The following is a 27,535-nucleotide window of genomic DNA, read 5'->3' as shown; positions in this document are numbered from 1 at the left end:
GATTTCTGCAAGTGCAACATGGTTTTCCTGTTCTCTTTCCCTCATGTACCCCAAATTGGCTATGAGGAAGTTCTGGAGAACCCCTGGAACAGCCTGCAAGGGAAGGGAAGGGCAGATCATTCCATCAGGTGAGTTCCGGGAATTATCTGCTTAGCACTACGTTGAATTCCTTCTGGTACGCTTAGCTCAGCAATGCCCATTTTGCACTATGTGCTAGTATCTTTAAGGGTTAAGGAGGGTCCAAAAATATTTCCCCAGTGCAACCCTAGGCACAGTTAAAGGTAAAGGTAAAGGGACCCCTGACCATTAGTTCCAGTCGTGACCGACTCTGGGGTTGCGGCGCTCAACTCGCTTTATTGGATGAGGGAGCCGGCGTACAGCTTCCAGGTCACGTGGCCGGCATGACTAAGCCGCTTCTGGTGAACCAGAGAAATGCCATTTACCTTCCTGCAGGAGCGGTACCTATTTATCTACTTGCACTTTGACGTCCTTTTGAACTGCTAGGTTGGCAGGAGCAGGGACCGAGCAACAGGAGCTCACCCCGTCGCGGGGATTCGAACCGCCGACCTTCTGATCGGCAAGTCCTAGGCTCTGTGGTTTAACCCACAGCGCCACCCACGTCCCTAGGCACAGTTACCGGGGAGTAAATCCCAAATAAATAAACTGGAACTTACATCTGAACAGACATGCTTAGGATCTTGCTGTTAACGACTAAAATAGTAACAATTTTTTGGGAGCTATCGGCAAAAATTGACAGGCCCCATTTCATGCACACATGCATCTAATTTTGAACTCTGTGTAAGTTAATTGCATCGGTAGCCTTTGCGGGCTATACGAGCCTCCAGCAGCCGTCCTGGGAAGCCTTCAAGAATGTACCTCATTAATAAAGTCCCCGATGTCCCCAGGATGGGGGATTACAGGTCTTATAGGATACTGGGGCTCAGCAACAACTGGTCTCTCGTCTACCCGTCTGACTCCGTTTGCCTTGTTCAAGACGTGATCCATACTCTCTGGCTGCTGAAGTTGACTTAAATCATAATCCTGTAACAAATGGAGAAGCAGAGAGTGAGGCTCAGGCGGCTTTTCACTGAAAACCCTTCAAGTGCCTCTATGCTGCAGAGGTCTGTAAATAACCTCACTGGCTCAAGTTCAACTGGAATTGAGGCAGAACCATTCCACCATGTGGCATTCAGCATTGATGCCTGCACCTATTTAAACATACGTGACTCATGTGATATTGATTGTTTGCTGGAGGCAGCTGAACAGTGCTCCAAGGCACATTGGGGAGTTAAAGACAATCTAGCATTGCCCTTTAATAATCAGTTATTCAGCTCATATTTGGACACCTGACAGCAAAGATCTCAGAGTGAGTTGAGGAGAGGAACAGAGTCCAATGTACCTGTTTTGCTACCTTACAGGCTTTAGGGTTGAGTTAGCCTTCCAAGTTCTGATCTGCAGTTTATTTAGAATAGCCGCACTGACTTCCCAGATTGTCGTTGGACTCTGCAATCCCTTACACTCTTTACTCAGCAATCAACCCCGTTAAGTTCAGTAAAGCTTGCTACCAGGTAAGCAGGTATAGGATTGCATCCCAAGTAAAATAAAACTAGATTACAAATTAAGTGCAAACTGGCATGGCAGGTTACAGAAAACTGGCTCTGGGGAGGGCTGTATGTCAACTATGAATGTTCTGTTATACAGAGCATTGAGCAGCCCTGAACTCATGTTTGACCCTTTTTTGGATTGGGCATGGATTCCATAAAGTATGGAGTGCTGAAACCTCAGAATCCAGCAAAAACCAGTTTGCTGGATTTCAAATAGGGTGTCCTCAGCAGCATATGGAAGTTTACGAATTGCAGCACAACCCAGTCCTGTCTTTGGGCTGATGTTCAAGTACCAGTCGAGGGATGGGGCAGAAAGTCAGTTCAGCTTGAGTTTTAAAGTGGACCTACTTAATTCACACTCCCTGAAACAAACCATGAATCGAAACAAAGCTATTATTAAAAATTCACACTTCTGCGAATCTTGTGGCAAAATTCTCCAGCAAAATAATGTGCACATTAAGGTCAAGTGCGCACATAAATGCATATATTAGTGAAAGTAACATACAAAAAGCCATTGTGTTAGGGGAAAATGCGTATATTGGGGGGAATTAAGGCAAATCTGTGTCTACTGGGAGAAATTCACATGGAAAGACCGGTGAATTTTCACAAGGATCTTAAAAACAACAGCCAGGAACTGATGCAGAAATGCGGAAAAGTAAACTTCGGAAAAATGAGAAACTGGCAAAAACCAAAATTGCCAGGCTTGTCCATCCCTAAATACATGTGGCAGCCATGGAATTGTTACAGAGTGGTCTAAACTGTGAGTCTACATGTAGGAAGCTGGACCATGAAGATGCTCTCCTCACCTGGTCTTCTTCTCCACCTCCTTCCTCATCATACTTCAGAATATTATCCCGGACATCATCCTCAGGGTCGATGAGAAGCTGTTTTGTGTGACGCTCCTTTTCCCTGCGCTTCATCCACACCACAAACAGCAAAACCATGGCTGCAGGGAGAAACAGAAACACAATGGAAGAGACACAGCTGAGTGAGATGATTAACAGTCCCCCATGGGCTAGCAACCCAGCCACAAGGAGGGCATTAAAAGTGCCCTCACCTTTTCTCTATAATTGATGATTATAGAGGTGATGGTATGTCTGGGAGTGGAGCTGCAAAACTCAAAACAGACGGGGGAAATAAATGCCCCCCTCTTGTGCTATTAGGAGCCATGTTTATTAAGCCAGAGTTAAGGGTTGAGGTCACTGTAAATAGTTCCATCACCTGAACACGGAATACCACCAAGGTGCATATTTCAGCTAAACAAGATGGGAACAAACTGTATAGCTCCTTGCTTTTAGCGCATCACACAGCACAGTCTGAAATGAGAGATAACGACTTCCTGGTTAGCTATGAGGTGCTCATGTTAACCTGTGCTGCAGCTTAGATACTTCTATATTATGTGATTTTTTTAAATTTTCAATTGACAGCAGCCTACTTCATCAGAGGCAGGAAGTAGACTGACATGGTAGTGGGTTGGGGGTTCATGAAGAAATGATGAGATGCTCAAGTTCATGGGAATGCCAAAGAGAAACTTCTGAAGAGCTGGAGACCTGGACAAAAATATTACATGTAACCCAATTTTCTGCTGCTGCATGAAAACTGTCTTAGGGAACACCTATACCAACAACAACAACAACAAATACATTATTATTATACCCCATCCATCTGGCTGGGTGCCTACATGAAAGACCACCTGCCTGCAAGATCACTTGAATCATCTGGGGAAATTCTGCTCATGGCACCACACCCTACAGAATATCACAAGGGGCTTTTTCTGCTCTTTCCTTGTACTGTGGAATGCCTCTCCCTGTGCCTCATGTGAAAGAACAACCATCAGTCGCTACAGATATATCTGTTTGCCAAGGCTTTCCCTGACCCGTAAGATCAGACCCTGTTCATCATTATCGGAATTCCTGTTTTTCGTTTGTTTAGTAATATGATTTTATACTCTCGTGGATGACGGGCTTTGTGTTGTATTTTTGTTTTAATGCCATTAAATAAAATGTTGAACAGAACTTGGAGATGTTTAAAACATTAAGCAATTTATAAATGCTTTGAAAAGAGACAGGTAAATATGTCTTGGGGACACTGAGAAACAGGTTTGGGGGTCATGGTCCCCGTGCCAGTGCTTAGCAATACCCAAAGCACCCAATACCTAAAGTTCTCTTTACTACACTCTAGAGCAGGGGTTGCCAACATGGTGCCATCCAGATGTTGCCAGACTCCAATTCCCACCAGCCCCAGTCAGCATGGTTAATGGTGAGGGAGGATGAGATCTGTAGTCCAACCACACCTGGAGGGCAAGCCACTTGCCACCTTCCTAGAGGGCATGGAAACACCTTGAGATGTTCTTCCAAAGAAAACCCAGCTCTCCATTTTGTTGACTTCAATCTGTAAAGGGATATCATTTGCTTACGAAGGCATTCCAGGGCAATTTAACTCCACCGTGATTCCTGGGACGGTGTTTAAAATCTAGCTGTACGACAGATATGCTGGATTTCATTTTAAATTAATAGTTGTTGCTTGCCGCTTTGATTGCTTTGGGAATTTCTACTGTGGCATTCCTATTACGGTGTTGTTACCAGCGTGGCATGTTGCTTTGCGGCACGGAATGTGATGCACACTTCAAAAATGAAAGAAATGTAAATATTAAGCTGTTGCTGGCCTGACTAAGCAACAATGCTGAGGGGAAAAACCAAATGGCGTTCTATTGCTTTCCGTAGGTTGATAAGCACCCTTATTAGTCAGCTTGATTAATGAGCTTTTCCTGATCAATTATATTTGATTAAATTATACACATTTGATACGATCCTTCCTCATGTACATTGTGCTTGCAAGAGTATCCCCGTAAGGCTGAACAAAGTCCTATATTTCTCCACTTCTTCCTGCCTAAGTGCAGAACCTTACATTTGTCCCTACTGACATTCATTTTGCTAGCTTGCACCCAGTTCTCCAATCTGTTAAATTCATTTTGAATTGTGATTTTGTTTTCTGTGGCATTAGCTACCCCTACTACAGTGGTACCTCGCAAGACGAATGCCTCGCAAGACGGAAAACTCGCAAGACGAAAGGGTTTTTGGTTTTTTGAGTTGCTTCACAAGATGATTTTCCCTATGGGCTTGCTTCGCAAGACGGAAACGTCTTGCAAGTTTGTTTCCTTTTTCTTATAACTGTTAATACAGTTGCGACTTGACTTCGAGGAGCAACTCATAGCACGCGGTGTGGTAGCCTTTTTTGAGGTTTTTGAAGACTTTGGTGATTTTTGAAGCTTTTCCAAAACTTTTCCGACACCGTGCTTCGCAAGACGAAAAAAATCGCAAGACGAAAAAACTCGCGAAACAAATTAATCTCGTCTTGCGAGGCACCACTGTAGTTTGGTGTCATCTGCAAATTTGATGAGCATCCCCTCAATTCCTTCATCCAAGTCATTTATAAAGACGTTGAACAACAACAGGTCCAGGACATAACATCATGCCATCTAGTCCAACCCTTTGCATTGCAGGAATCTCAGCTAAAGCACCCATGACAGATGGGACCACAGTGTCTCTCTCCCTGGGACCAAGGCAGCCACAAGCAAAGCATTCCACCCAAAAGAAAAGTGGCCATTTTGGAAAAGAATTGTTTTCATTCTCAAATGCACCCAAAGAGGCACACCAACATGTTAAAACCAGCCACGAGGCCAGCTATTTCTATAGGCTGCTTCCCCTCCCCCCCCCCACCCGCTTGGCCCTACTCTCTGGAAAGAATAAATCCTTTTGAATTTGCAAGTTGTTGCAGCTGGGCTAATTTCATTTTAATGATGTGCGATTCTCTCAGAAGGAATGCAACAGAGGCTGGATAAAACATTAGCTCGCATAATCAAATTTGGACTTATTCTCCTTCTCTTTATGGGCTTTCTATATTTCCGAAATCACATTAACAAATGCACTGTGATACTCTTTCAGCTGCTCTACTTGGAAAGCAGATCTGAGCGTCTTTGAACTCTTTACTGAAAAGTGCTGGTGGGTTTTGCTGAAGGAGAGAAAGCAAATCGAGGAACTGCAGATCTGGTTTGGGCCAGCCTAGATAAACTTCCCTCTCTTCTCTTTGCTTGAAGAGGAGCTTAGTGAAATTAAAAGAGTTGACTGCTGCTTTCGCCATCAGAAGTTGTCCTACCCATTTCCTACCTGCCCGGGAAAATGGCCACAATTGGTATGCAGAGCCAACGCAGTGTCAAGGTTGGAGAATCGGACTATGGCTGGGGAATGTCCAGGGTTAAATTCCTCCACCGCCATGAACCACATTGGGTCTTTGTGTGCTCAACACTATAAGGCAGCTATGGAGACTGGTCTGTAACAGTACACGGAATGCTCTGTACAGTGTAGTGTCAGAAAACGCTTCAGCAGTACTATCTACCTGGTAGCGTGCTGGGCCCATAACCCATGAACCTCAACCAGCCCTTGTCCAGGGGGTTCTGCCACTTGCCAGTTTCCTCCTCTTAGTTTCAGTGCCACCTTAATAGGACACAGCAGTCGGAAGGATGGGGACCAAACTAGAATTAGTAGTCTCTGCCTTCAATGGATTCTGGCTCTACCTACTATTGGTCTCCTTGCCTCCCATCCTATCAGTCCCAATGGGGAGCAGCCATTGAGCGGTGGGGAACCTCTGCTCTGTAAATGGCCTTCCAGGTCTCTCTAACTGACATTCTGGGCTCTTCCCAGGCCACACCATTCTTGAGTGCTTTTGCCTGGCTGGAATTTGTCCTTGGACTATGATAAGGTTTCTTACTTGCCTTGAAGGAGGATGGAGAGGTATGTGTGGGTATAGAAAGCGCTGACTTTTGCGTGGCTGAAATGTAACCAACCATACAAAGGTAAGAGTTACTTTGCTCTTCTACATCAGACCCCATCCACCCCTAGCAGCTGATCCCCATAGGGATGCTTGCAAGGGAATGGGACCATTAGGCTGAAACACAGGTCCCCAGTATCTGCAATACGGTCATACTCCTATATGCTGGTCTTGAGGTTTTGCCATGGATAATTGCCTGGGTGCTAAAATGCTACGGAACGGCATTGGGGGAGACTTCATTTCAGAATAATGAGGAATTATTAAGTATTTATGCTAAGGGAGCTCAATTGGAATAGGAGTGTGTGCTGTCATCTTGGGTATGCCTCTAGCCAACAGGTTTGGAGGTTTGCTTAATATTGTTCCCAAACCCTGCAAATGCAGAGACGGCGGAAGCGTAATGAGAAATCTCCCCCAGGCTCAGACTGGCTTGGCCTGGGAAGAAGCCAAGCTCCTTCGCGCTCACCCAGCCCTGCTAATCAGGAAATGGTTCAGCTTGTTTCTGAATGAATTGGAATGAGGCTGTGTAAACGACATACATTAAAAGCATATGGCACACTCCCCAAGAATCCTGGGAGCAAGTACTTTGCTAAGGCTGCTGGAAATAATTACAGTGGTGCCTCGCAAGACGAAATTAATTCGTTCCGCGAGTTTTTTCGTCTTGCGATTTTTTCGTCTTGCGAAGCACGGTTTCGGGAAAGTTTTGGAAAAGCTTCAAAAATCACCAAAGTCTTCAAAAACCTCAAAAAAGGCTACCACACCGCGTGCTATGAGTTGCTCCTCGAAGTCAAGTCGCAACTGTATTAACGGTTTTAAGAAAAAGGAAACAAACTTGCAAGACGTTTCCGTCTTGCGAAGCAAGCCCATAGGGAAAATCGTCTTGCGAAGCAGCTCAAAAAACAAAAACCCCTTTCGTCTAGCGAGTTTTTTGTCTTGCGAGGCATTCGTCTTGCGAGGTACCACTGTATTGTATTATTATGTGGGGTGTGTGGGGTGTCAGAGGAGTGGTATTATAAAACATTAGCTTGCATAATCAAATTTGGACTTATTCTCCTCCTCTTTATGGGCTTTCTATATTTCCGAAATCACATTAACAAATGCACAGTGATACTCTTTCAGCTGCTCTACTTGGAAAGCAGATCTGAGCGTCTTTGAACTCTTTACTGAAGGCTGCTGGAAATTATTATTGTATTATTATTGGAGTGTGTGGGGTGTCAGCGGAGTGGTATTATCTCTGGTAGGGGGCACATCATGCTTCTTCTGTGGTAGCAGCAACGAGGAAGGAAGGAAGAAGGAAGGAGGAAGAAGAAAGGAAGAAGGAAGGAGGAAGGAGGAAGGGAAGTGTGTCCTCACTCCCAGTTACACAAAATGCTAGGCACAAGTAACACCTGGGAAACAGTTTCCCCAGGAGCTACTGAAATGGCAAGGGCATATTTCCGAACTGCAAAGTACAGATTTCAGTGGCATCGCTACACAGCAGAAAAAGTGCAACCTGCTTCTAATTACTTTCCAGTTTTGTTTTGTCTTTTTTTTTTAATTAAAAAAAATGGTCACCCAGCTTCAGTATTTCCTTTCACCAGCATGTCACCAAATGCAAGATGGAACACAGAGAGAATGTCTTTGGATGTGCACACACCAGCAGATTCATATCCAAAGAATCCATTTGGAGGAAGGTGTTTGGCAGGGAAAGCCTCATGCTTCTTGTTGATGTCCCCCCACCCCACATTCCCCCACTCCCTTTTCTCTTTTCCAAGGGCTTTCTGCAATTTCTACCCAACAAAAATTCACTGAAGTGAGGACAAGAGAACCGGACAGCTAATTACAGCCTCCATATGTCAATTGGCCGCCCTCCCTTCTTTTCTAGCAAAACAAAATTGTTTTCAGAGTGCTTTGCATTTCTTTACCACTTTCCCTCCAGGGCTATTTTTTTTTTGGGGGGGGGGGAGGAATAAAACACAAATGTAACAAAAGAGAGAGATTTCCTCCTCCCTTTAAAAAAGCTCTGTTATTTAATGCCAACTATTGAAGTCCTGCCTACCCACCCCACTTTGTCTCGCACAATAAGCAAACTGCCTGATATGAGAAAACAATATTATAATGGCTGGTTCTCCCCCATCCCCTCCCCCCCGAAAAAAAGATATATCTTTTTTGGTCACACTTATAGAAAAACTGTCCCATTAACAGCTTTACAGCTTTCTTGAAAAAGAGGCTTTCAAAAGTGTCAATAGCAGATCCAGCTCAGCCTTTTTTTATCCGCTCGCACAAATACACAAAGCTCTATTACTGCTGCTAGGCCTGTTTTTTGCTCTGCGCAGAGCTTTCTTGAAACCCATTGTCTTCCTCCGTCACAGTTTTCCCTCTATTGCATTGCTTTTCTCTCCAGTGTCTTAAGAGTCACAGCTTAAGATGCCAAGCACTTGGCGGCTGATGAGGCATTTTGCTGGCGGATAATTTAAATGCCTTGGACAGAACTGACAGGGGACGTGTTGAGGCTACAGGGCCGGCCCTCTTACTACGCAAGGTGAGGCAGCTGCCTCGGGAATAGAAAGTAGCCGCAAGATGTTGGTGGTAGGAGGCTTTTCAATTCAGCTGCATTATTTGTATATTTATTAATTTCTATCCAACTGTATTCTGCTCTGGTCAGACCTCACCTGGAGTACTGTGTCCAGTTCTGGGCACCACAGTTCAAGAAGGACACTGACAAACTGGAACGTGTCCAGAGGAGGGCAACCAAAATGGTCAAAGGTCTGGAAACGATGCCTTATGAGGAACGGCTAAGGGAGCTGGGCATGTTTAGCCTGGAGAAGAGGAGGTTAAGGGGTGATATGATAGCCATGTTCAAATATATAAAAGGATGTCATATAGAGGAGGGAGAAAGGTTGTTTTCTGCTGCTCCAGAGAAGCGGACACGGAGCAATGGATCCAAACTACAAGAAAGAAGATTCCACCTAAACATTAGGAAGAACTTCCTGACAGTAAGAGCTGTTTGACAGTGGAATTTGCTGCCAAGGAGTGTGGTGGAGTCTCCTTCTTTGGAGGTCTTTAAGCAGAGGCTTGACAACCATATGTCAGGAGTGCTCTGATGGTGTTTCCTGCTTGGCAGGGGGTTGGACTCGATGGCCCTTGTGGTCTATTCCAACTCTATGATTCTATGATTCAACCCTCCCCACCTGAGGAGCAGCAGTAAAGCAGCCTGGACGTGAGGGTGGGATGGCTGGGGTGAGGTTATCGCCCGACCTGAGTTATGGCAGTGCTGTGTGATAGCTCTTTATCAGGGCTGAATCCTGCGCCCTTCCTAAATTCTGAAAATAAAAATGAAAGTAGGAAAGATCTTCCTAGTCCCCCAATTCCATTTTTCACCACCGATATAAGCCTAGGGTGGCTGCCGAACATTAAAAAGTCAATTAGAATGACAATGAATGTAAAAAAATATGTGTTTGCAATAAAATCTGTAATTTAGAACAGGGTAATGGATTTGAAAATGGAAAAAGGGTTCTCCTAAATCAAATGTCTTTCAGCTGTAGTTAATTTCAGTCAACAGAATTTTCTCAAGTGTTTAAATCATACTTTAGACTATGATTTATATGTAGAGTATGCGGGGGGGGGGGGGGGAGTAAAAAGACATCTTGTGCTTTATTGCTCCTGTTACTTCCCATGCAAATTTTTTCGCTGTGCAAAACACAAAGGGGGGGGGGGAAGGCTTTAAGAAGCTTTATTACATTCAACATTCTTAAAAAGCAGATGTGTATTTACTGCTCATTATCATCACGTCACTATAAAATTAGCATGTGTATATTAAAAATTGTGCAGGAAATCAAAGTGCTTATTTTGCATGTGTAAATTTGAAGGCTGTTGTCTGTTCCACGTAGATCTTTTTTTAAAATGCCTGAGCACTTTTTTGCCATTCCTGGGATGGGACAGTATCTTCAGAGGCCTATGAGATGCTGCTAAAATGCTTCCTAACATGTAGTGGTGCTTACTTATATCGTGATGGCAGAGTTCTCCAGCCATTCTTCCTCTAATTGGTTGCTGCTGGTGGGAGTGAGGAAATGCATAACACAATGACATCACAATACAGGTAAGCATCTCTAAGGACCACAGTGAGAGGTTGGGGCCACTCACCGCTGGGAGACGGGAAAGACTTGACATGGGCTTCTGGTGCTTCTGTTTTTGTAGGTTTCCGCATTCCACACATAATGTGCAGTGGCACCCTTAGATGGATACCTTAGGGCAGGGGTGCCCAAACTTTTTAAAAGGGGCCAGGTTTGATGAAGTGAACATGTGTGTAAAGGGTAAAGGGACCCCTGACCATTAGGTCCAGTCGGGCTGACTCTGGGGTTGCGGCGCTCATCTCGCTTTACTGGCCAAGGGAGCCGGCGTACAGCTTCTGGGTCATGTGGCCAGCATGACTAAGACGCTTCTGGCGAACCAGAGCAGCGCACGGAAACACCATTTACCTTCCCGCCAGAGCAGTACCTATTTATCTACTTGCACTTTGATGTGCTTTCGAACTGCCAGGTTGGCAGGAGCAGGGACCGAGCAACGGGCGCTCACCCCGTCACGGGGATTCGAACTGCTGACCTTCTGATCGGCAGTCCTAGGCTCTGTGGTTTAATCCACAGTGCCACCCACGTCCCTTGAACATGTGTGAGGGCCGACCAAAGTTGTTGAGCGTTTTTAGGATTGAAGTTGTTGATCTGTTTTTTACAATTTTACCCCAGGACATATACTGCCATGGGGGCTGGATTAAATTGACTGGCGGGCCAGATTAGGCTCCTGAAATGGACTTTGGACATACTTGCCTTAAAGGTACCCCTGCCCGTACGGGCCAGTCTTGACAGACTCTAGGGTTGTGTGCTCATCTCACTCTATAGGCCGGGTGCCAGCGCTGTCTGCAGACACTTCCGGGTTACGTGGCCAGCGTGACAAGCTACTCTGGCGAGCCAGCGCAGCACACGGAACGCCGTTTACCTTCCCGCTGATAAGCGGTCCCTATTTATCTACTTGCACCCGGGGGTGCTTTTGAACTGCTAGGTTGGCAGGCGCTGGGACCGAATGACGGGAGTGCACCCCGCCGCGGGGATTTGAACTGCCGACCATGCGATCGGCAAGTCCTAGGTGCTGAGGTTTTACCCACAGCGCCACCCGCGTCCCTTGCCTTAGGGTCTGCCATAAAACAGCAATGGCTTTTCCCACCTGCCTCTGTTCTCCAGCCCTTGGGAGCCTTGACTTTGAGAACAGAAGAAGCAGTTGGGGAGAGAGAAGAGGAGTTCAGGAATATTTCTTTAAAATAATTTTATATGTTGTGTGTCCTTGTTGCTCAGTTTGACCCTTTTACATGGTTTTGTATGTTTTGTGGTATTTTACGCATTGTGACTTGCCATTATTGATTATAGTTTAATAATTCTCCATTGCAATTTACAAGTGTAAACTGTTTAATTATTGTTTGCTGATATTTAATTTTACCATTTACTATTCTAATGGATTATTGAATATTTCTGAATTTGATATGAGTTGTTTATTTTCAAGTTATTGTGACTTTTTTGTATTGGATCAGATTGTTATTATTACGTGTGTGATCTTTGCTGTCTATTTTGTTGTTTTTTTCAGCTTGTAAACCGCCTTGTGCATAGTAATATACAAATTAAAAATGGAGTGAAAAAGTGAAATGAAATGGAAATCTTGCCTTCAAATTGTGAATGCTAACCAATCAGGCTTCCTACTGCCATCCGGACACTCAGCATTTCCTATTTGTAGCAATTAGTCATGGCAATGAACTCCTGAATAGTTAGAATAGTCATGTGCTACCTGTTTGAAAACTGCAGCTCTTAAGTGGCCACAGCATCTTTGCAAGGGATGAAGATTGGGAGAAAACCAGAGTCACTTGGCCACACCTCTGTCATCTCTTAGCAACCTCGAGTAGGCACCTACAACCACTGTAAACAGCTTAGAGACTGATTTCGTATTAACTGCTACATAAATACATTAACTAAATACATTTATAATAATAAATAGAAAAGGGGTGGGGCTTTGCATTTCTGAAGAGCTAGCCCAAAACTGCTGATCTGCTGTAACCTTGAGATAACTGGGAGCAGCAACTGTGCTGAATGACCGAGAAGATAGTGCCTACGTGTTGAATGAGGTTGTGGCTCCAATGTGACTCTGTTTTTATGACTGAGAAAGTATTTTATGAAAACGGTGGGCTCTGTAGTGTTTTTGTGTGTAAACAGGGACGCGGGTGGCACTGCGGTCTAAACCACTGAGCCTCTTGGGCTTGCCGATCGGAAGTTCGGCGGTTTGAATCCTTGCAATGGGGGGAGTTCCCGTTGCTTGGTCCCTGCTCCTGCCAACCTAGCAGTTCAAAAGCACGCCAAAAAAAATGCAAGTAGATAAATAGGTACCACTCTGGCAGGAAGGAAAATGGCGTTTCCGTGTGCTGCTCTGGTTTCGGTGTTCCGTTGCACCAGAAGCGGCTTAGTCATGCTGGCCACATGACCCAGAAAAACTGTCTGCAGAGTGGACAAACGCCAGCTCCCTCAGCCTGTAAAGCGAGATGAGTGCCGCAACCCCAGAGTTGTCTGCGACTGGACTTAACTGTCAGGGGTCCTTTACCTTTACCTATGTCAGCTGATACCTAACTGGATCAGTCAGAAGCCTCTAGTCAGGACTCTCATGGCAAACCTGGGTCTCTAAACTAACGCAAAGCAAGGAGGAGGGGATCTGTAGCATAAAAGCAGCAAGAAGGAGGGTGTGCTTTAATGCTTCACCCACTAAGTTTCCCTTGAATACCATTGGAGGGGGGTCAGAGTTTGAATGCAGTAAAAAAGGTAAAGGTATGCAGGTGGCACTGTGGTCTAAACCACTGAGCCTCTTGGACTTGCCGAATGGAAGGTCGGCAGTTTGAATCCCCACGACGGAGTGAGCTCATGTTGCTCTGTCCCAGCTCCTGCCAACCTAGCAGTTTGAAAGCATGGCAGTGCAAGTAGATAAATAGGTACCACTACAGCAGGAAGGTAAGCATCATTTCCGTGTGCTCTGGTTTCCGTCACGGTGTTCTGTTGTGCCAGAAGTGGTTTAGTCATGCTGGCCACATGAGCCGGAAAGCTGCCTGTGGACAAACGCCAGCTCCCTCAGCCTGTAAAGTGAGATGAGTACCGAAACCCCGTAATCGCCTTTGACTGAACTTAACTGTCCAGGGTCCTTTTCCTTTACCTTTTTAAGAACTTGTGTGCAGGTACTTTTGAATTGCAACACTTACTTAGTAAAATGATGATGCATATCAGGATAGCAATGATAGCTCCTGTTCCCAGCCCAGCTGCGGCAACGGCTCCTACGGTGGTGCAATCTCCGTTTTCATCACAAGGGCACACCTTGACCTTAATGACGGACGTGTTGTACAGAGGAGGGTTTCCAGAATCTGTCACGATGACCGGAACATCATAGACGCCAGCTTCCAAATACATTATTCGTAAACTGAGTTGGGCGTAGTCACCTGCGGGGAGCAAAAAGGAGACAGCTGCAGCACTGAGGGAGTCATATAATCGTGGGGTTGGAAGGGACCACAAGGAATCTTAAGAACATGTCCACAGGGAAAAGTTCCTCTCCCCGCCCCCATGACCTATGTTAAGAACATAAGTAGATCTTTGCTGGCTCTGGTCTAGCTCTCTGTTCTCACAATTGCCAACCAGATGGCTAAGGAAGCCCACAAGTAGGCTAGGGGGATAAATTCAATTTGGTTTGTATTTAAAAGCAAAACTACTGTACCTAGTTCACATTCTACAAAGCATGTTCTCCCTAAAATGAGAGCACGTGTTGCGGTGGGGGCCGCCGGGCCAACCTTCTGTTGCCAGGCAGGTTAATGGTTATTGCCTGAAGCAATGATTGGATGACCGGGTTGCTGGGGCAAATTGCATGTTTCAAATTGGGTGGGTGGGACCAAAGGCTATAAATATTGGGGGCACACTGCTTTTGCTTTCTCTTTCGCAGAGTGCTTCGGATCACCCGCCCGCCCGCCCGCCCTGTGATCCAGTAGACCTTGCTATGCCTGTCATGGGGTTGTCTGCTGTTGGGGCAGGGGCCTAGTAGGAATTTTATCCATTTGGCTGATTGGCTGGTGCCGCTTGGTTTTTGCCTACTACTTAGCAATTCGTCACAACTTGTAAGGTTGCGGTTAGGCATTGGTTATAAAAATTGGTGGTGGAGGGGTCAGGATAGGCTGTGCCTGCCCCTCCAGTGGTGCTGGAAGGGAATTTCGTTAAAGGAATCCTGGGGCTTGCCACGATTTCGTCCAATCCCGGAAATGGGACCAGGGCCGGCAAGCCTTGGGGAGCTGGTTGGGTGAGCGGTGAGGGACTGACGCTTAGCTCAACTAATCCCCAACATTGTTTTCCCTTCGCTGGCTTCTGAGGGAGTTCGGAATGTCAGTTCTGTCCCAGGCGGGGGGACAGATAGTCATAACCAATGCCTAAGCAACCGCTCACAGATTATGTATTTTAATAAAGTTGTGGCCAAAATAGTGCCAGAAACCTTAAACTAAAATTATGTGTGATTTGTGAATTATTTGAGGGGTGGCTTGGGGACCTCCACAAGCAACACATTATGAGAACCAAAACACAGTCATCCTTTGAAATCCGGACGTCTTTGAAATTGTTATGGAAATGCGAGGAACTGAATTGAAGTTTGTAGACGTGAGAAACTTAGGGAGCCCATACTGACAGATTTCCCCATCCCCAGCTGCCACTGAGTGAGGTTTATGATAAGCCAAGCAATGAGGTCAGTTACAGCTCGCTGATTTCAATAGCCTCTCCACTTCCCTCTTCCTATGACAATGAACGAGCCGTCTTCCTACTTTCCCGTCCTCAAAAGCTACTTCCTTGTTAAAGGAGAAAAGGAGGGTGACTTTTATGCAATTACAGCCGGAGGAATGATCATTGATCCTGATTGTGGCTTGTGACAATAAAAATGGAACATAAGGAAGACTGATAATAGCTTCCCCCCCTGGGCTATTACTGATGATTTATTCCCAGTTCAATCCTGATAACGGTGCGTAATTATGAACTGCATTAAAACCTAGAGGGCGGGGAAGCCGAGTGCCAATGAAAGCGCTTAAGAGATCTGCTCAAGGCCCAATCCATGCAATTTCTTATTAACTACCTTGCCTATAATGTCAGCCAGAATGTGGGGTTTAAAAAATAAAATAAATCAAAGGGAAAGGACTGAAGGAAATTTGAAAGGGCGAAGGCTGATCCCCTCCATTGCTTGCGTCGTGTGCCAAGCTGCAAATGCCGCTGGGTGTTGCCTGCCTGGTTTACCATTTAGCCGCGTAATGGTCCAGTTCTTCCTGATGGCAGATGGCACACTTGGCAGCTCAAAGACAAAGGGCCCGATGTTTGGATCGATGTCAGCATCGGCGGCTGTGATGTTGATGACATTCAGGTTTGGCTTTTCACAGATCTGTGCCTCCTTTGGCTGGAGCTCCGGAGCGTTATCGTTGATGTCAATTAGATAGATCTGGAGTGTGCCAGTGCCGCTGGCTGGGGGGATACCTAAATGAAGGAAGGATCATTTCCGTGAGTGATTGTTAAGGTTGGCATAGAAGTCGCCAGGCAGAAAGAGGGACCTGCTCTCACCATGGCCCCCTGTTTAGAAAGTACAGGAAAAGTCAACTACAGTTACCAAGGCATTGGGACACAGCCACTGAGAGCAAAGGCTAAAGTATTTCAGACTTTTAAAAAAAGTACAGTACAAATACAAACAGGAGAGACAACATGATACTTTATGAATGGTGTGAAGAAGGTGTATTGAGAAATGGTTCTGGACTTGGTTCAGAACAGACACAAGAAAACGTTTCTTCCCACAACTTAGGTCACATCCATACCACTATAACAGACATGGCTTCCTCTGAAGAGGCCTGGGGAACTAGTTCACTAAGAGTTGTTAGGAAACCCCTCACACAGCTACAGTTCCCAGCATCCTTATGGAATTTTCCATCCCTAAAGGTCACGAAGAAGTTATTTTATGGCAGAAATACTTAGAGATTACAGTACCTTGAAAGTCGAACAGAATCCATTCCAGAAGTCCGTTTGACTTCTGAAATGTTCAGAAACCAAAGCGTAGCTTCCGAATGGCTGCAGGAAGCTTCTGCAGCCAATCGGAAGCCGTGGAAGCCCTGTCGGACATTTGGCTTCCAAAAGAACATTTGAAAACCGGAACACTCACTTCTGGTTTTTGATCGTTCGGGGGCCAGAACGTTTGACTCCCAAGGCGTTCGGGAGCTGAGGTATGGCTGTACCTGTGTCCATTCTAGTTCGGTTTCAAACCTGGCAGTGGTACCAAAACTGCCTTGGTTGCCCATCTGATGATATTTGTTGGGAGAAAGGGGTAATGAGACCCTGCTCTTTCTCCTTGATCTCTCAGCAGCTTTTGATACGATTAACCGTGATATCCTTCTGGAAGTTACTATGAAACTCACTGAATCTTGGGTTAGACACTGCCTCTCAGTCTAATGTATCATATTTACTTGAGTCTAATGCATCATGGAATCTAATGTGGACCTCAATTTTCAGAACCTTGAAACCAAAAAAGTATTTGGTGATGAATGTAAATGTGCCATCGTATCTAATGTACGCCTCAATTTTTGCAATGTCATTTGGCCAAAGAAGGTGACCATTAGATTCGAGTAAATATGGTATTTCAAAGGGTCATTGTGCTGATACAATGCAGTTAGGAAGGGAGAACCATGTATGTCACTTTGAGCTCCTTGGAAGAAAGTTGGGATCGAAATGTAATAGCAGATAAACCAAACCAAACCAAACCAAACCAAACCAAACCAAACAGAACCAAATCAAATCAAACCAAACCAAACCAAACCAAACCAAACCAAACCAAACCAAACAGAACCAAACCAAACCAAACCAAACCAAACCAAACCAAACCAAACCAAACCAAACCAAACCAAACCAAAGCAACCCAAGATGAACTGAGGCTAAAAGTAGTACAAGCAACAAGTAAAAAATAACCACTCTCACATTAATAGGAAGTGAAAATAACTAATGTTGAAAACACTAAGTCAATAAAAGATGTTAAAAGGGTGATAAGTCCTGGGAGGGGGAAAAAGGTCTTCACTGGGCAACAAAAACACATTTAAGTAAAGGCAAAGGGACCCCTGACCATTAGGTCCAGTTGTGACCGAGTCTGGGGTTGCGGCGCTCATCTCGCTTTACTGGCCGAGGGAGCCGGCGAACAGCTTCCGGGTCATGTGACCAGCATGACAAAGCCGCTTCTGACGAACCAGAGCAGTGCACGGAAATGCAGTTTACCTTCCCGCTGGAGTGGTACCTATTTATCTACTTGCACTTTGATGTGCTTTTGAACTGCTAGATTGGCAGGAGCAGGGACCGAGCAATGGGAGCTCACCCCGTCACGGGGATTCGAACCGCCAACCTTCTGATCGGCAAGTCCTAGGCTCTGTGGTTTAACCCACAGCGTCACCCGCGTCCCTTAAACACACATTTAAGGAAGTGCTAAGTGAGCATCTATGGGGGCAACATTCCACAAGTTGGGGGCTATGACCGAAAAGGCCCTATATCTAGTTGACACCCTCCATACCTCAGCAGAACAGGGGCCCCAGAGGAGGCTTATAAGGCCCAGGTAGACACGTAGAAGAAGAGGTGTAATTTCAGGCTACCAAGATCCCAAGCCATGTAAGCCTTTCTAGGCTAAAGCAAGCGCCTTTAATTAGGCCCACAGATGAATCGGAGGCCTTCATCTCCTGCTTTGAAGCTTCCAGAGGCATCTGTTGCCATTGGCAACAGAATGCTGGGCTAGGCAGACCTTGATCTGACCCAACAAGGGCAGTTCTTCGAGTCCCAGGTAGTATCACAGTGAAGGATTTATAGCCACATATAACAAAGGTGCAAGCTTTCCCCCTTCACACCGCTGGAGTGATGAGAGTAGCTGAAGGCATCAACCATCTCCCAGGCATGTAAATATTCAAGGTTCAAAAAGCATCCTTCAAGGTTCTAACACTGGTCTCCCTCCCCACAGGGGTCCTGCAAGATCAATGGCTAAGCCTCTAACGAAGGGTCAGCTGTGCCGAAGCTGCCAGATCAGCCTCTCGGCTTTGAGTTTGACTTTTATAAAGGTTAAAAGCCATCACTGTCCTGTATAATCCTTTGCAACACACACACACACACACACACACAGAGAGAGAGAGAGAGAGAGAGAGAGAGAGAGAGAGAGAGAGATATTCTTCAACTCTCCAGACCTGAATGCTTCAGTAACTTCCCTCTAGTTAGAGGGGGGAACACACCACTTTTAAATTGTTTAATATTCTTCTTTTCTCCCATCTACCATCCCCAGTGAACTGCAGACAGTTTTGTTCCAGGCCTCTACCCAGACTATTTCCTCTAAAAGCCTTGCCTGGGTAGTTTTTTTAAAAGCTCATGTTCTTGGCTGGTGTTTTTTTTTAAAATGCTTTGAAAAGAAGAAGAAATAAATAAAGCAACCCTACTCTTAAAAAAAAAGGAACGAAAAGAAACCTTCCACTGATTCTTCCTGGCTATTTTTATAAAGCTTTCCGTCTTACTCTCCTTGTTTGTTTTTGCTCAGAATCCCCAACGAAGCCCTTCCAATCCCTTTCTGATTATTGTTATGTTAACTCTGCCAACCTCAAGGTCTGGTACTGAAGAAACTTTTCATTCAGCCTGGTGGCCCCAGACAGAACTCCTTCTAGGCTTGGTGCCTTGATCAGGCATTGAGTTTGCTGAACAGTAAAGCGAAGCCCAGGGGTTTTTCCGCGACTACCTGCAACCGCTGAGTTAGTTATCATTATGTAGGAATGCTCAAGTGACTCTTCGTCTTACACAGTGCTCAGGTTATGGCTGGCGGGGGCTTAAATCTCATCTATTTATTTTACAACTCACAAACCTCTGAGTTGTGCCTCTAAAAAAAGAAAACTGTCCAAATGTGATGTACATTTAGAGGTGAAGCAGTGAAAACAGACATCAAGCACACACCTGAGTTTAAAATAGAACATTTGTTTTTGACTCGAGCTCAGTTACCAAAACAGTCTTTTAAAACGCGTTTTATTTACTGTTAAAAGGCATCTCTCTCTTTTTTCAGCCTGCTTTCACTGCCCCCTCAAAAACTTCATCTTTTTTACCTTGTTTGTCATCTAAGTCCTAGATGCTGATGACAGAACAGAAGTCTGCAGCAGCCTCGAAAGTGCTAGTTTTAAGCGAGATCACAGGGCGAAATACACAGAGGTTTTATGAGTCGGGGACCTCAATGGTCAGGGACCAGGAAATCTTAGATGGGTACCACGAAAAACCAATTTCACAGAAGCAGGCAAACTTCAGAACCCATCCCTTAAAACAACAGGTAAAACACCAACACCCCACTCCAAACAAACAAAACAGGCATCATCTCCAAGAATAGGCAGCAGTCCCTCCCCAAAACACCTCACTAAAGAAACAACCCCTTCATTTAAAAAACAACAACACAAAACCAAATTTTTTTTAAAAAAAAACAAATTGTATTTAAGTATTATTAAATAAAAATAAATATTGAAAGTCAGTATGTATTGGTTGGTTGGCATCTGCCTGTCTCAGGAAACAATGGAGTGTGCCTTTGGAGGTGAAGTCAAACCCTGGAGAATCACAGAGCCTGTTATGGCTGCAGAGACCGTAACGCCTAACTGCTGCTTCACACATTGTTTTTGCTGCGTGAGCAGTGCTGAAGTGACCTCTCTGGGGCGCAAGCCGGGGCAGCGGGTATGCCCAGACAACAAGACCCCCCTTCTTGACCTCTGTTATGTACTGAGTTGAATAGGATCCAAAATGCAGCAGTCTGATTGGTCCTAGAACAATAGGATCCAAAATGCAGCAGTCTGATTGGTCCTAGAACAATGCAGCAGTATGATTGGTCCGCAGGGGCCATCCAGTCCAGCTCCAGGTGGAAGTGAATCCACAACCTAATTGGCTTACAGGAGAATCCCGGAATTAGCCAATCACGTGCAGCCCATTGTGTAAATAATGTATATTAAGCAGATATGTCTGGTTCCCTGTAACTTGGCTTCTCGCAGTGAGGAAACCGCCAGAAGGCCCTCGGCGCTGGACCTCAGTGTCCTGGCAGAACAATGGGGATGGAGACGCTACTTCAGGTATACTGGACGGAGGCCGTTTAGGGCTTTAAAGGTCAGCACCAGCAAGACCGGTGTTATGTGGTCTCGGCGGCCACTCCCAGTCACCAGTCTAGCTGTCGCATTCTGGATTAGTTGTAGTTTCTGGGTCACCTTCAAAGGTAGCCCCACATAGAATGCAATGCAGTAATCTAAGCGAGAGATAACTAGAGTATGCACCACTCTGGCGAGACAGTCCGCGGGCAGATAGAGTCTCAGCCTGCGTACCAGATGGAGCTGGTAAACAGCTGCCCTGGATACAAAATTGACCTGCACCTCCATGGACAGCTGTGAGTCCAAAATGACTCCCAGGCTGCGCACCTGGTCCTTCAGGGGCACAGTTACCCCATTCAGGACCAAGGAGTCCTCCATACCCACCTGCCTCCTGTCCCCCAAAAACAGTACTTCTGTCTTGTCAGGATTCAACCTCAATCTGTTAGCCGCCATCCATCCTCCAACGGCCTCCAGATACTCACACAGGACCTTCACTGCCTTCACTGGTTCTAATTTGAAAGAGAGGTAGAGCTGGGTATCATCCACATATTGATGGACACCCAACCCTGGTGATAGGATTATAAAATCCCTTCCCTTTCATCCTCGAATTGTTTCTGATTTCCTGAAGGAGCATCTCCTCTTCTGTCCTCAGCTTGGAGCATAATAAGGAGAAGAAACGTACAGCAGACTACCTATTTCTCCTGCCCCATCTTTCTACTGGTTTTACACACTCACGTATGGTGAGAGTCTACATCTTCCCTCCCATCCATCTCCCATTTGTTTCTTCATCATAGTCTGGGACAATTTCACGCATTCAATTTATTCTGGCAATCTCCCGTCCCAGCTTCATGAGGTCTTCCTTCCTCTCCCTTTCTACTTTTTTTTTTGCTTTTTTATTTGAAAACCTGGGGAAAAATATATATCTAACTTACCCTGACAACTCTGTCAGGGCAACATTCCCATTTATGCATCACATTACAGTATTATTGAAGCATGGATGATGTAGGACTTGGGCCTACCGTTGTCAACTGCCAGGAACGTAGCCTCGTAGACGTTGTTCTTAATGTAGGCCGACTCGCGATCAAGGATGGCAGCGGTGGTGATCTGACCATTTGTGGCATTAATGTTCAGCCAGTTTGCAGGATCTGACAGCTTGGAGTATCTGCAGAGAGCCGAGAATAAATACATGGCAGTCTCTTCCAATGACATGTCCTGAATATGGCTTGAAAATAAGGCTTGAGTAGTGTTTGGGCATTCTTGGTTTTCAGACTCCTGGCTCTTCATTTCGAAAGAGCACTTGGACATTTAGTCAGGCCTAAGGTGCATGTTATGTGTGAGAGACCCCCATGACTGGAACTTGCAAGACACACACACAACAGAGTTCTGGGAAGCTGCCAATTTATTGGAACTGTGGCAAGGGCTGGGAAGGAGTGGACGAATCTCTCTATTTTGGTTCCTCTCAGTTGCTCATTTTTCCAATTCTAAATTCAGTTCTCCACATTTTCCATTCACCGTATTTTTCACTCTATAAGACGCACCAGACCATAAGACGCACCTAGTTTTTGGAGGAGGAAAACAAGAAAAAAAATATTCTGAATCTCAGAAGCCAGAACAGCAAGAGGGATTGCTGCGCAGCGAAAGCAGCGATCCCTCTTCCTGTTCTGGATTCTGGGATAGCTGTGCAGCCTGCATTCGCTCCATAAGACGCACACACATTTCCCCTTACTTTTTAGGAGGGAAAAAGTGAGTCTTATAGAGCAAAAATTACGGTACTTTTTAAGTCCTCATGAAAATTCACCAATATTGTAGAGCACGTTTATCCCAATGCACTAATTTTCATCTAGAATTTCTCCTGATTTAATGCATTTTTGTATCTTTACTAAGATATGCAATTTTAAATGCAAACTTTACCCTAGTTATATGCATTTTTGTACACATTACTTGGCTGGAGAACTGCATTGCAAAAATTGGAGAAGCGTGAATTTCAAAGGACAGCTGTGTTTTGATTGGTGTATTGCTTCGGAAAGCACAAATTAGGTAGCTTTGCCTTTAAAAGTGAAATAAATCAACCCCCCCCCCATTCCTATCTCATTGTACTCTTTCCCAGATCAGAACTGTACTCCCCCATGACTGCCTGCCCTGAAGAGAGAAATTGTGTGAAATGTATTTTCCCCACCCACGTCCATGGAGCAAGCAAGAGCCTGAGGTTGAAAATTTGATGTGGAAACAATTCTCAGGTTGCATCTCATTTTAAAAGAAAAAGAAAGAAAGAAAATGTTTGGGGAGCCAGTAAAGGATCTTATGCCTAATGTGCAGTTTGCTCTTTATTGACAAAATAGGGCCCTACAAATGTTTGGCAATTCTTATTTTGACCTCTGTAACTGCACAATTTTCCAGGAAAGTCTTCATGCCCTGTTGTCAGGCTTCGGGGCAACTGGCTTCCTCCCCCATGGCAGTAAATAAGAAGTGATCAAACGAAAGGAACGTCTTACCAGTTAGATACTTTAATAATCACAGGGAGAGACAAAGAACCTGTCTACCTAGAATGGCGGTGCTCCCAATTAAGGGATACTCCCCACTCTGTCCCTATTAATCTACGTCACTCCTACGTCTTGTAATCTCATCTTGTACCTTCTGTGCTTTCTGTTCTGAGACTTTCTGAGTTCTTCTGGACCTTGGGCTGAGCGGAGGAATGCTATCCAGAGACTGTGAATCAATCTGTTAACTCTCTCTCTTCCTGTGTTTCTTCTCCTAGATGTTCCCCATCCAGTATTTCCCAGCTTCTGCCTTCTGAACTATGTCCCTCTGCAAACCACTGTTCCAAATCTATACTGTCCTCCTGCTCCTGGGAAGATTCAGGATCAGGGGGAGGGGGGGGGGGGCTCCCACCATTCCTCTTCAGTGTAGCCCTTCTCAGCACGGTCCCTGACACCTGTGATAAGTGCTGCTTATGGCATGGATACTGCCATGCTAGTGGTAGCAAAAGCATTATTTAGTGATACATGAACAGTAATAATATTGCCAGGTTAAAAATTATGAAACCGACATCACAATATGGACTTCAAAATGGTATTTGATGATATATTGCCCAGCCCTGGTTAATGCATAAAGAGACTCAGCAAAGGATCCTGATCAAGACTGTTCAAATCGAAGGAAAGGAAAATGGAAAAAATAATAATCCAGAACTTTCATCTAGAAAAATAAAAATGCATGCATTTCCAGACACTCTTTATTAGAACTCGTGGACATTCAATGAAGCAGAAGACTCAGGACACACAAAAGGAAATACTTCTTCATCTTGATGGCCAACAACCTGGATAGCTTTCGAAGAAAATTAGGCAATTCATGGAGGATAAGGCTACCCATGGCTATTAGCCACAACGCCTGTCTTCTCCCACTACAGTTGCTGGAAGCCACCAGAGGGGAGAGCGCTGTTGCACTCAGGGGTTCTCCTGGGCATTGTGAGAACAGGATGCTGGACTAGAAGGGCCAGCAAGAATCGCTGAACTTATGGGGAATTAAACTGTGGCTCTTTCTTTTTTTTGCTGTTTCGACTGTGCCACTTGAATTGGACCTGTGGAACATGGCTGGGAAAATCAGCCACAAACAACGAAAGAGACACACAGGCCTTCTAGCACTAAAGCTTGCAAGCGGAAGGAAAGCCGTCCAAGCAATAGCACCACCACCCAATTGTTCTGCTCTTGGACCAAAAAAATCCTAAGCTGGGTCTTTCCCACTCCACACAGCTGGGATGTACAGCCTGCATTTGATCGGAAGGCAAACAGTTTTCCGTCTGCACACCTCAGTGCCGCTACGAGCGAGGAAGGGAAATAAGCACCCTTCAAAAGCCCGGGAGCTTCAGAATGAAACAACTAAGAAAAATGGCCTTGTTAGCTGAGACATTCCCTCTGTCCTTAAAGGTTTCACTGCCTGTCCAAAGCCAACAGGCAGAGGCAGTGAGTAACCACCGTCATTTTCTGCTCCAGACAGCTCCATCCCAGGTGAAATATCTCAACCCTCTAATGATTATAAAATGTCACAAGTGATGTAAGTTTAATTGGCCCCGGCTCTTGTTCCACAGTGTGCCCTCCTGCTATGCCAAATATATCTAGCATTTGCAATAAAGGAGCAGACAGATAACCAGTGAGGCTGGGAGGCAGGGAGGAGAGTTAGAAACCCCCTTTTCCTTAGGATTCAGCTGAGCGTACTGTGGAGAACACGGGTCCTTCTCATTCAAATGGTATTTAAGCTCACCCAGCTGTGCAGTGGGTTGCAGTTAGCAGCTCAAATGGATGGTTCAGTGGCACTCTTGTCTCTGGAGTATGTGTGTCTCTCAGCCACCATAGAGCACGAGAAGGTAAGAAGAGACTGCTGGATCAGACCAAGGACCCATGAAGCCCAGCTCTCTGTTCTCACAGTGGCTAACCAGATGCCTATGGGAATGTCAGGATGCTGTCAGCAGCTCCTGGCTGGTTGCCCGGGAAAGTATAAAGAAAAGGAAAAGTTTCTTACTGTCCTTTTTTATTTCAAACTTCACAGAGAGAGGCTATAGAACCCAGCCTCTTAGATAATGTCATTGTCCCTAGTGAATCTCCACCCCCCCCCCCACTTCTCTCCCTTTCCCTAATTAGTAACCTCTTCCTCTATGGGTGCCATCAATCTTTGAGCTCTTTGCTCTCCTACTTTTAAGGCTCGCCAGGTTCTGGGAGATGCTGGGTCTGGAATGCTTTCTAGTGACAACATGTAAGCCAGCTGCTGCTCTGGTTCTGTCTGCTCCTCCTCTCCCATTATTTCCCAACTTTCCCCTTCATCTGCCTCTGAGCTGTGACCTCCCGCAAATCTATGTTGTAATCTATACTGTCTTCCTCTTCCTCCTCCCTGGAGGAAGATGGGGAGGCAGTCTCCACCATTCCTCCTGCTCTGCCCAGCCCCTGACAGGGAAGCACAACAGCATTGTCCCCACCTGCAGTTCCCAGAAGCTGGTATTCAGAGGCATATTGCCTCCGACCACAGAGGCAGAGCATAGCCATGATGGCTAGTAGCCACTGGTAGCCTAATCTTCCATGATTTTGTCCAATCCTCCTTTAAAGATGGTGGCCATGGTTTAATTATGAGCTGGTATAACTACACTTTCCTGTGTCTGTCCTGAATCTTCCAACCTCCAACTTCATCGGATGACCCAGAATTCTAGCATTATGAGAGAGACACATGAAAAAGTATGGGGCAATTAATACACGATAGGTGGAATTCAACAGCATGCAATGACAATTGTTCTCTGAGTACAAGCATTTCTGTAGATAGTAGTGTTTAGCTGTGTCTTGTGTCTGGAGACAATAAACGCTTTCTTATTTTGAACCATGTGGGAGAGGAGTTTCCCCCTCAACCGGGGACTCTGGAAGAAGCTGTCTGCTGGAAACAGGAAACTTCTGAAGACTCAACCAGGGCTTGGCTGATACATCACACCGGTTGAGGTGTGGTAAACTACCAACTGACTTTCACAAGTCACCAGCAACCAACATGGTGCCTATTTGACTCTAACCCCCATCACTCCCAACCAGCACAATCAATGGACAAAGGCAGTGGGAGTCCAGTAATATATGGAAGGCACCATGTTGGCTATCTCTATAATATATATTCTTGCATATATTTCCCTCCACATCTGCACATGATTTATGGTAAAAAAAAAAATAACAACAACCCTCTTAGCAGGGTGATCCTATGATAATGCTACCCTGTATTCAGAGAGTTCAACCCAGAGCATTTTATCACCATGGTAGAATTGACTACACTACAAGCATCTAGGTCACAAAACTCAGATTCGAGGCACAACATGTGCTAAATCATCTTCAGCATCCATATAGACAAAGGATAGTATTAAACAGACAGCGCCCCTTCTTCCCTGATACTTTCCAAGGAAATGCAATGTTTTAGATGGGGGTTCCTTCTCACCTGACAGCTTGCTGCATGAACCGGTCAGGATCCACAGCTGAAAAAGTCATCAATGCCGTCCCCGTAGGTACTCCTTCCTCCAGCCTGATGAGCTTGTGGTTTGTGGGGAAGTAGGGTGGTTCATTGACATCAGTGACGGAAATGGTGACTCCTGCAGTAGACTGGAAGGACATTTGGATGCCGCTGGCTAGGGGAGCTTGGTTGGACACCATCACCGTCAGCATAAAGGCTCTGTTCATCTCATAGTCAACTTCCTAGGAAATGCAAAGAAATACACAAAAGAGACAGAAAATCTGTGCACGTGAACTACAGACTGGAAATATGATAATCACTAGCTATCTCATTATCTCACGGACATTTCAGAGACATATTTTTAACTTCCAAGGGCAATAGCCACGGTCATTTTGAAAGAACGCCTTTTTAATGGCAAACAAACTTGACTGTTTACTTGGCATGTGTCCCTCATGGTTGAGTACCTGCATTTGTCACATGGTCAAATTGCTTTAGCTGATGTGGGACTGTCACTCCTCCAGAATGCTGGAAGACAGCACTTCAGAATAACATGACCTATGCTGTCTGGTCTGGATAGATGCTTTCCCTGCATCCCACAAAGGCTTCCAAAGGCAGATACAGCTCTAGGTTTGTGGGGGTAGTCGCCAAATAATCCCTGCTGGGCACCCTTCTGCCTTAGCAGTCCTAGGTGGTGGTTGTGGTGCCACAAGACAACAGCAGTGCTGCAGTGAGTGTCAGGTGACTGTCAGCTGCTGTTTTCATTTCCCCACAATGCCATTGGAGTGAGACTATGTTGGAGACATTGTGGGAAAAGTAACTGGTGGCTCCCAGACCTAGCAATGACCCTTTTCCCTCCCTAAAATGGGGAAGCAAGGCAGGCATCTGATGTGAGTCCTGCTGGAATCCTAAGCTCTGTCATCTGCCCAGTGATGCTGTTTCTTGTGGCCTGCCATATTAGCCTGTTGCAGGATGG

The 27,535-nt window shown here is 45.5% G+C and overlaps 1 protein-coding gene across 8 annotated transcripts in view; it reads right to left on the bottom strand.

Moving 5' to 3' along the window:
* Positions 1-27,535, bottom strand: part of CDH4 (cadherin 4) — an 831,041-nt gene that overhangs the window by 10,875 nt on the left and 792,631 nt on the right. For all 8 annotated transcript variants that reach the window (XM_028735371.2, XM_077929337.1, XM_077929338.1 and 5 more), the window contains 6 exons: positions 26,551-26,804; positions 21,621-21,763; positions 15,740-15,973; positions 13,687-13,920; positions 2,411-2,550; positions 877-1,041 (listed from right to left, as the gene is read on the bottom strand). In XM_028735371.2, coding sequence (XP_028591204.2) covers positions 877-1,041; positions 2,411-2,550; positions 13,687-13,920; positions 15,740-15,973; positions 21,621-21,763; positions 26,551-26,804 — 1,170 coding nt within the window. The remainder of the gene's footprint in view (positions 1-876; positions 1,042-2,410; positions 2,551-13,686; positions 13,921-15,739; positions 15,974-21,620; positions 21,764-26,550; positions 26,805-27,535) is intronic.

Source organism: Podarcis muralis, chromosome 5, assembly GCF_964188315.1.
Source record: "Podarcis muralis chromosome 5, rPodMur119.hap1.1, whole genome shotgun sequence".
In the NCBI taxonomy this organism is placed as follows: Eukaryota; Metazoa; Chordata; class Lepidosauria; order Squamata; family Lacertidae; genus Podarcis; species Podarcis muralis.
The sequence above is the reverse complement of the archived record's forward strand: the minus strand, read 5'-3'. Positions and strand labels throughout refer to the sequence as shown.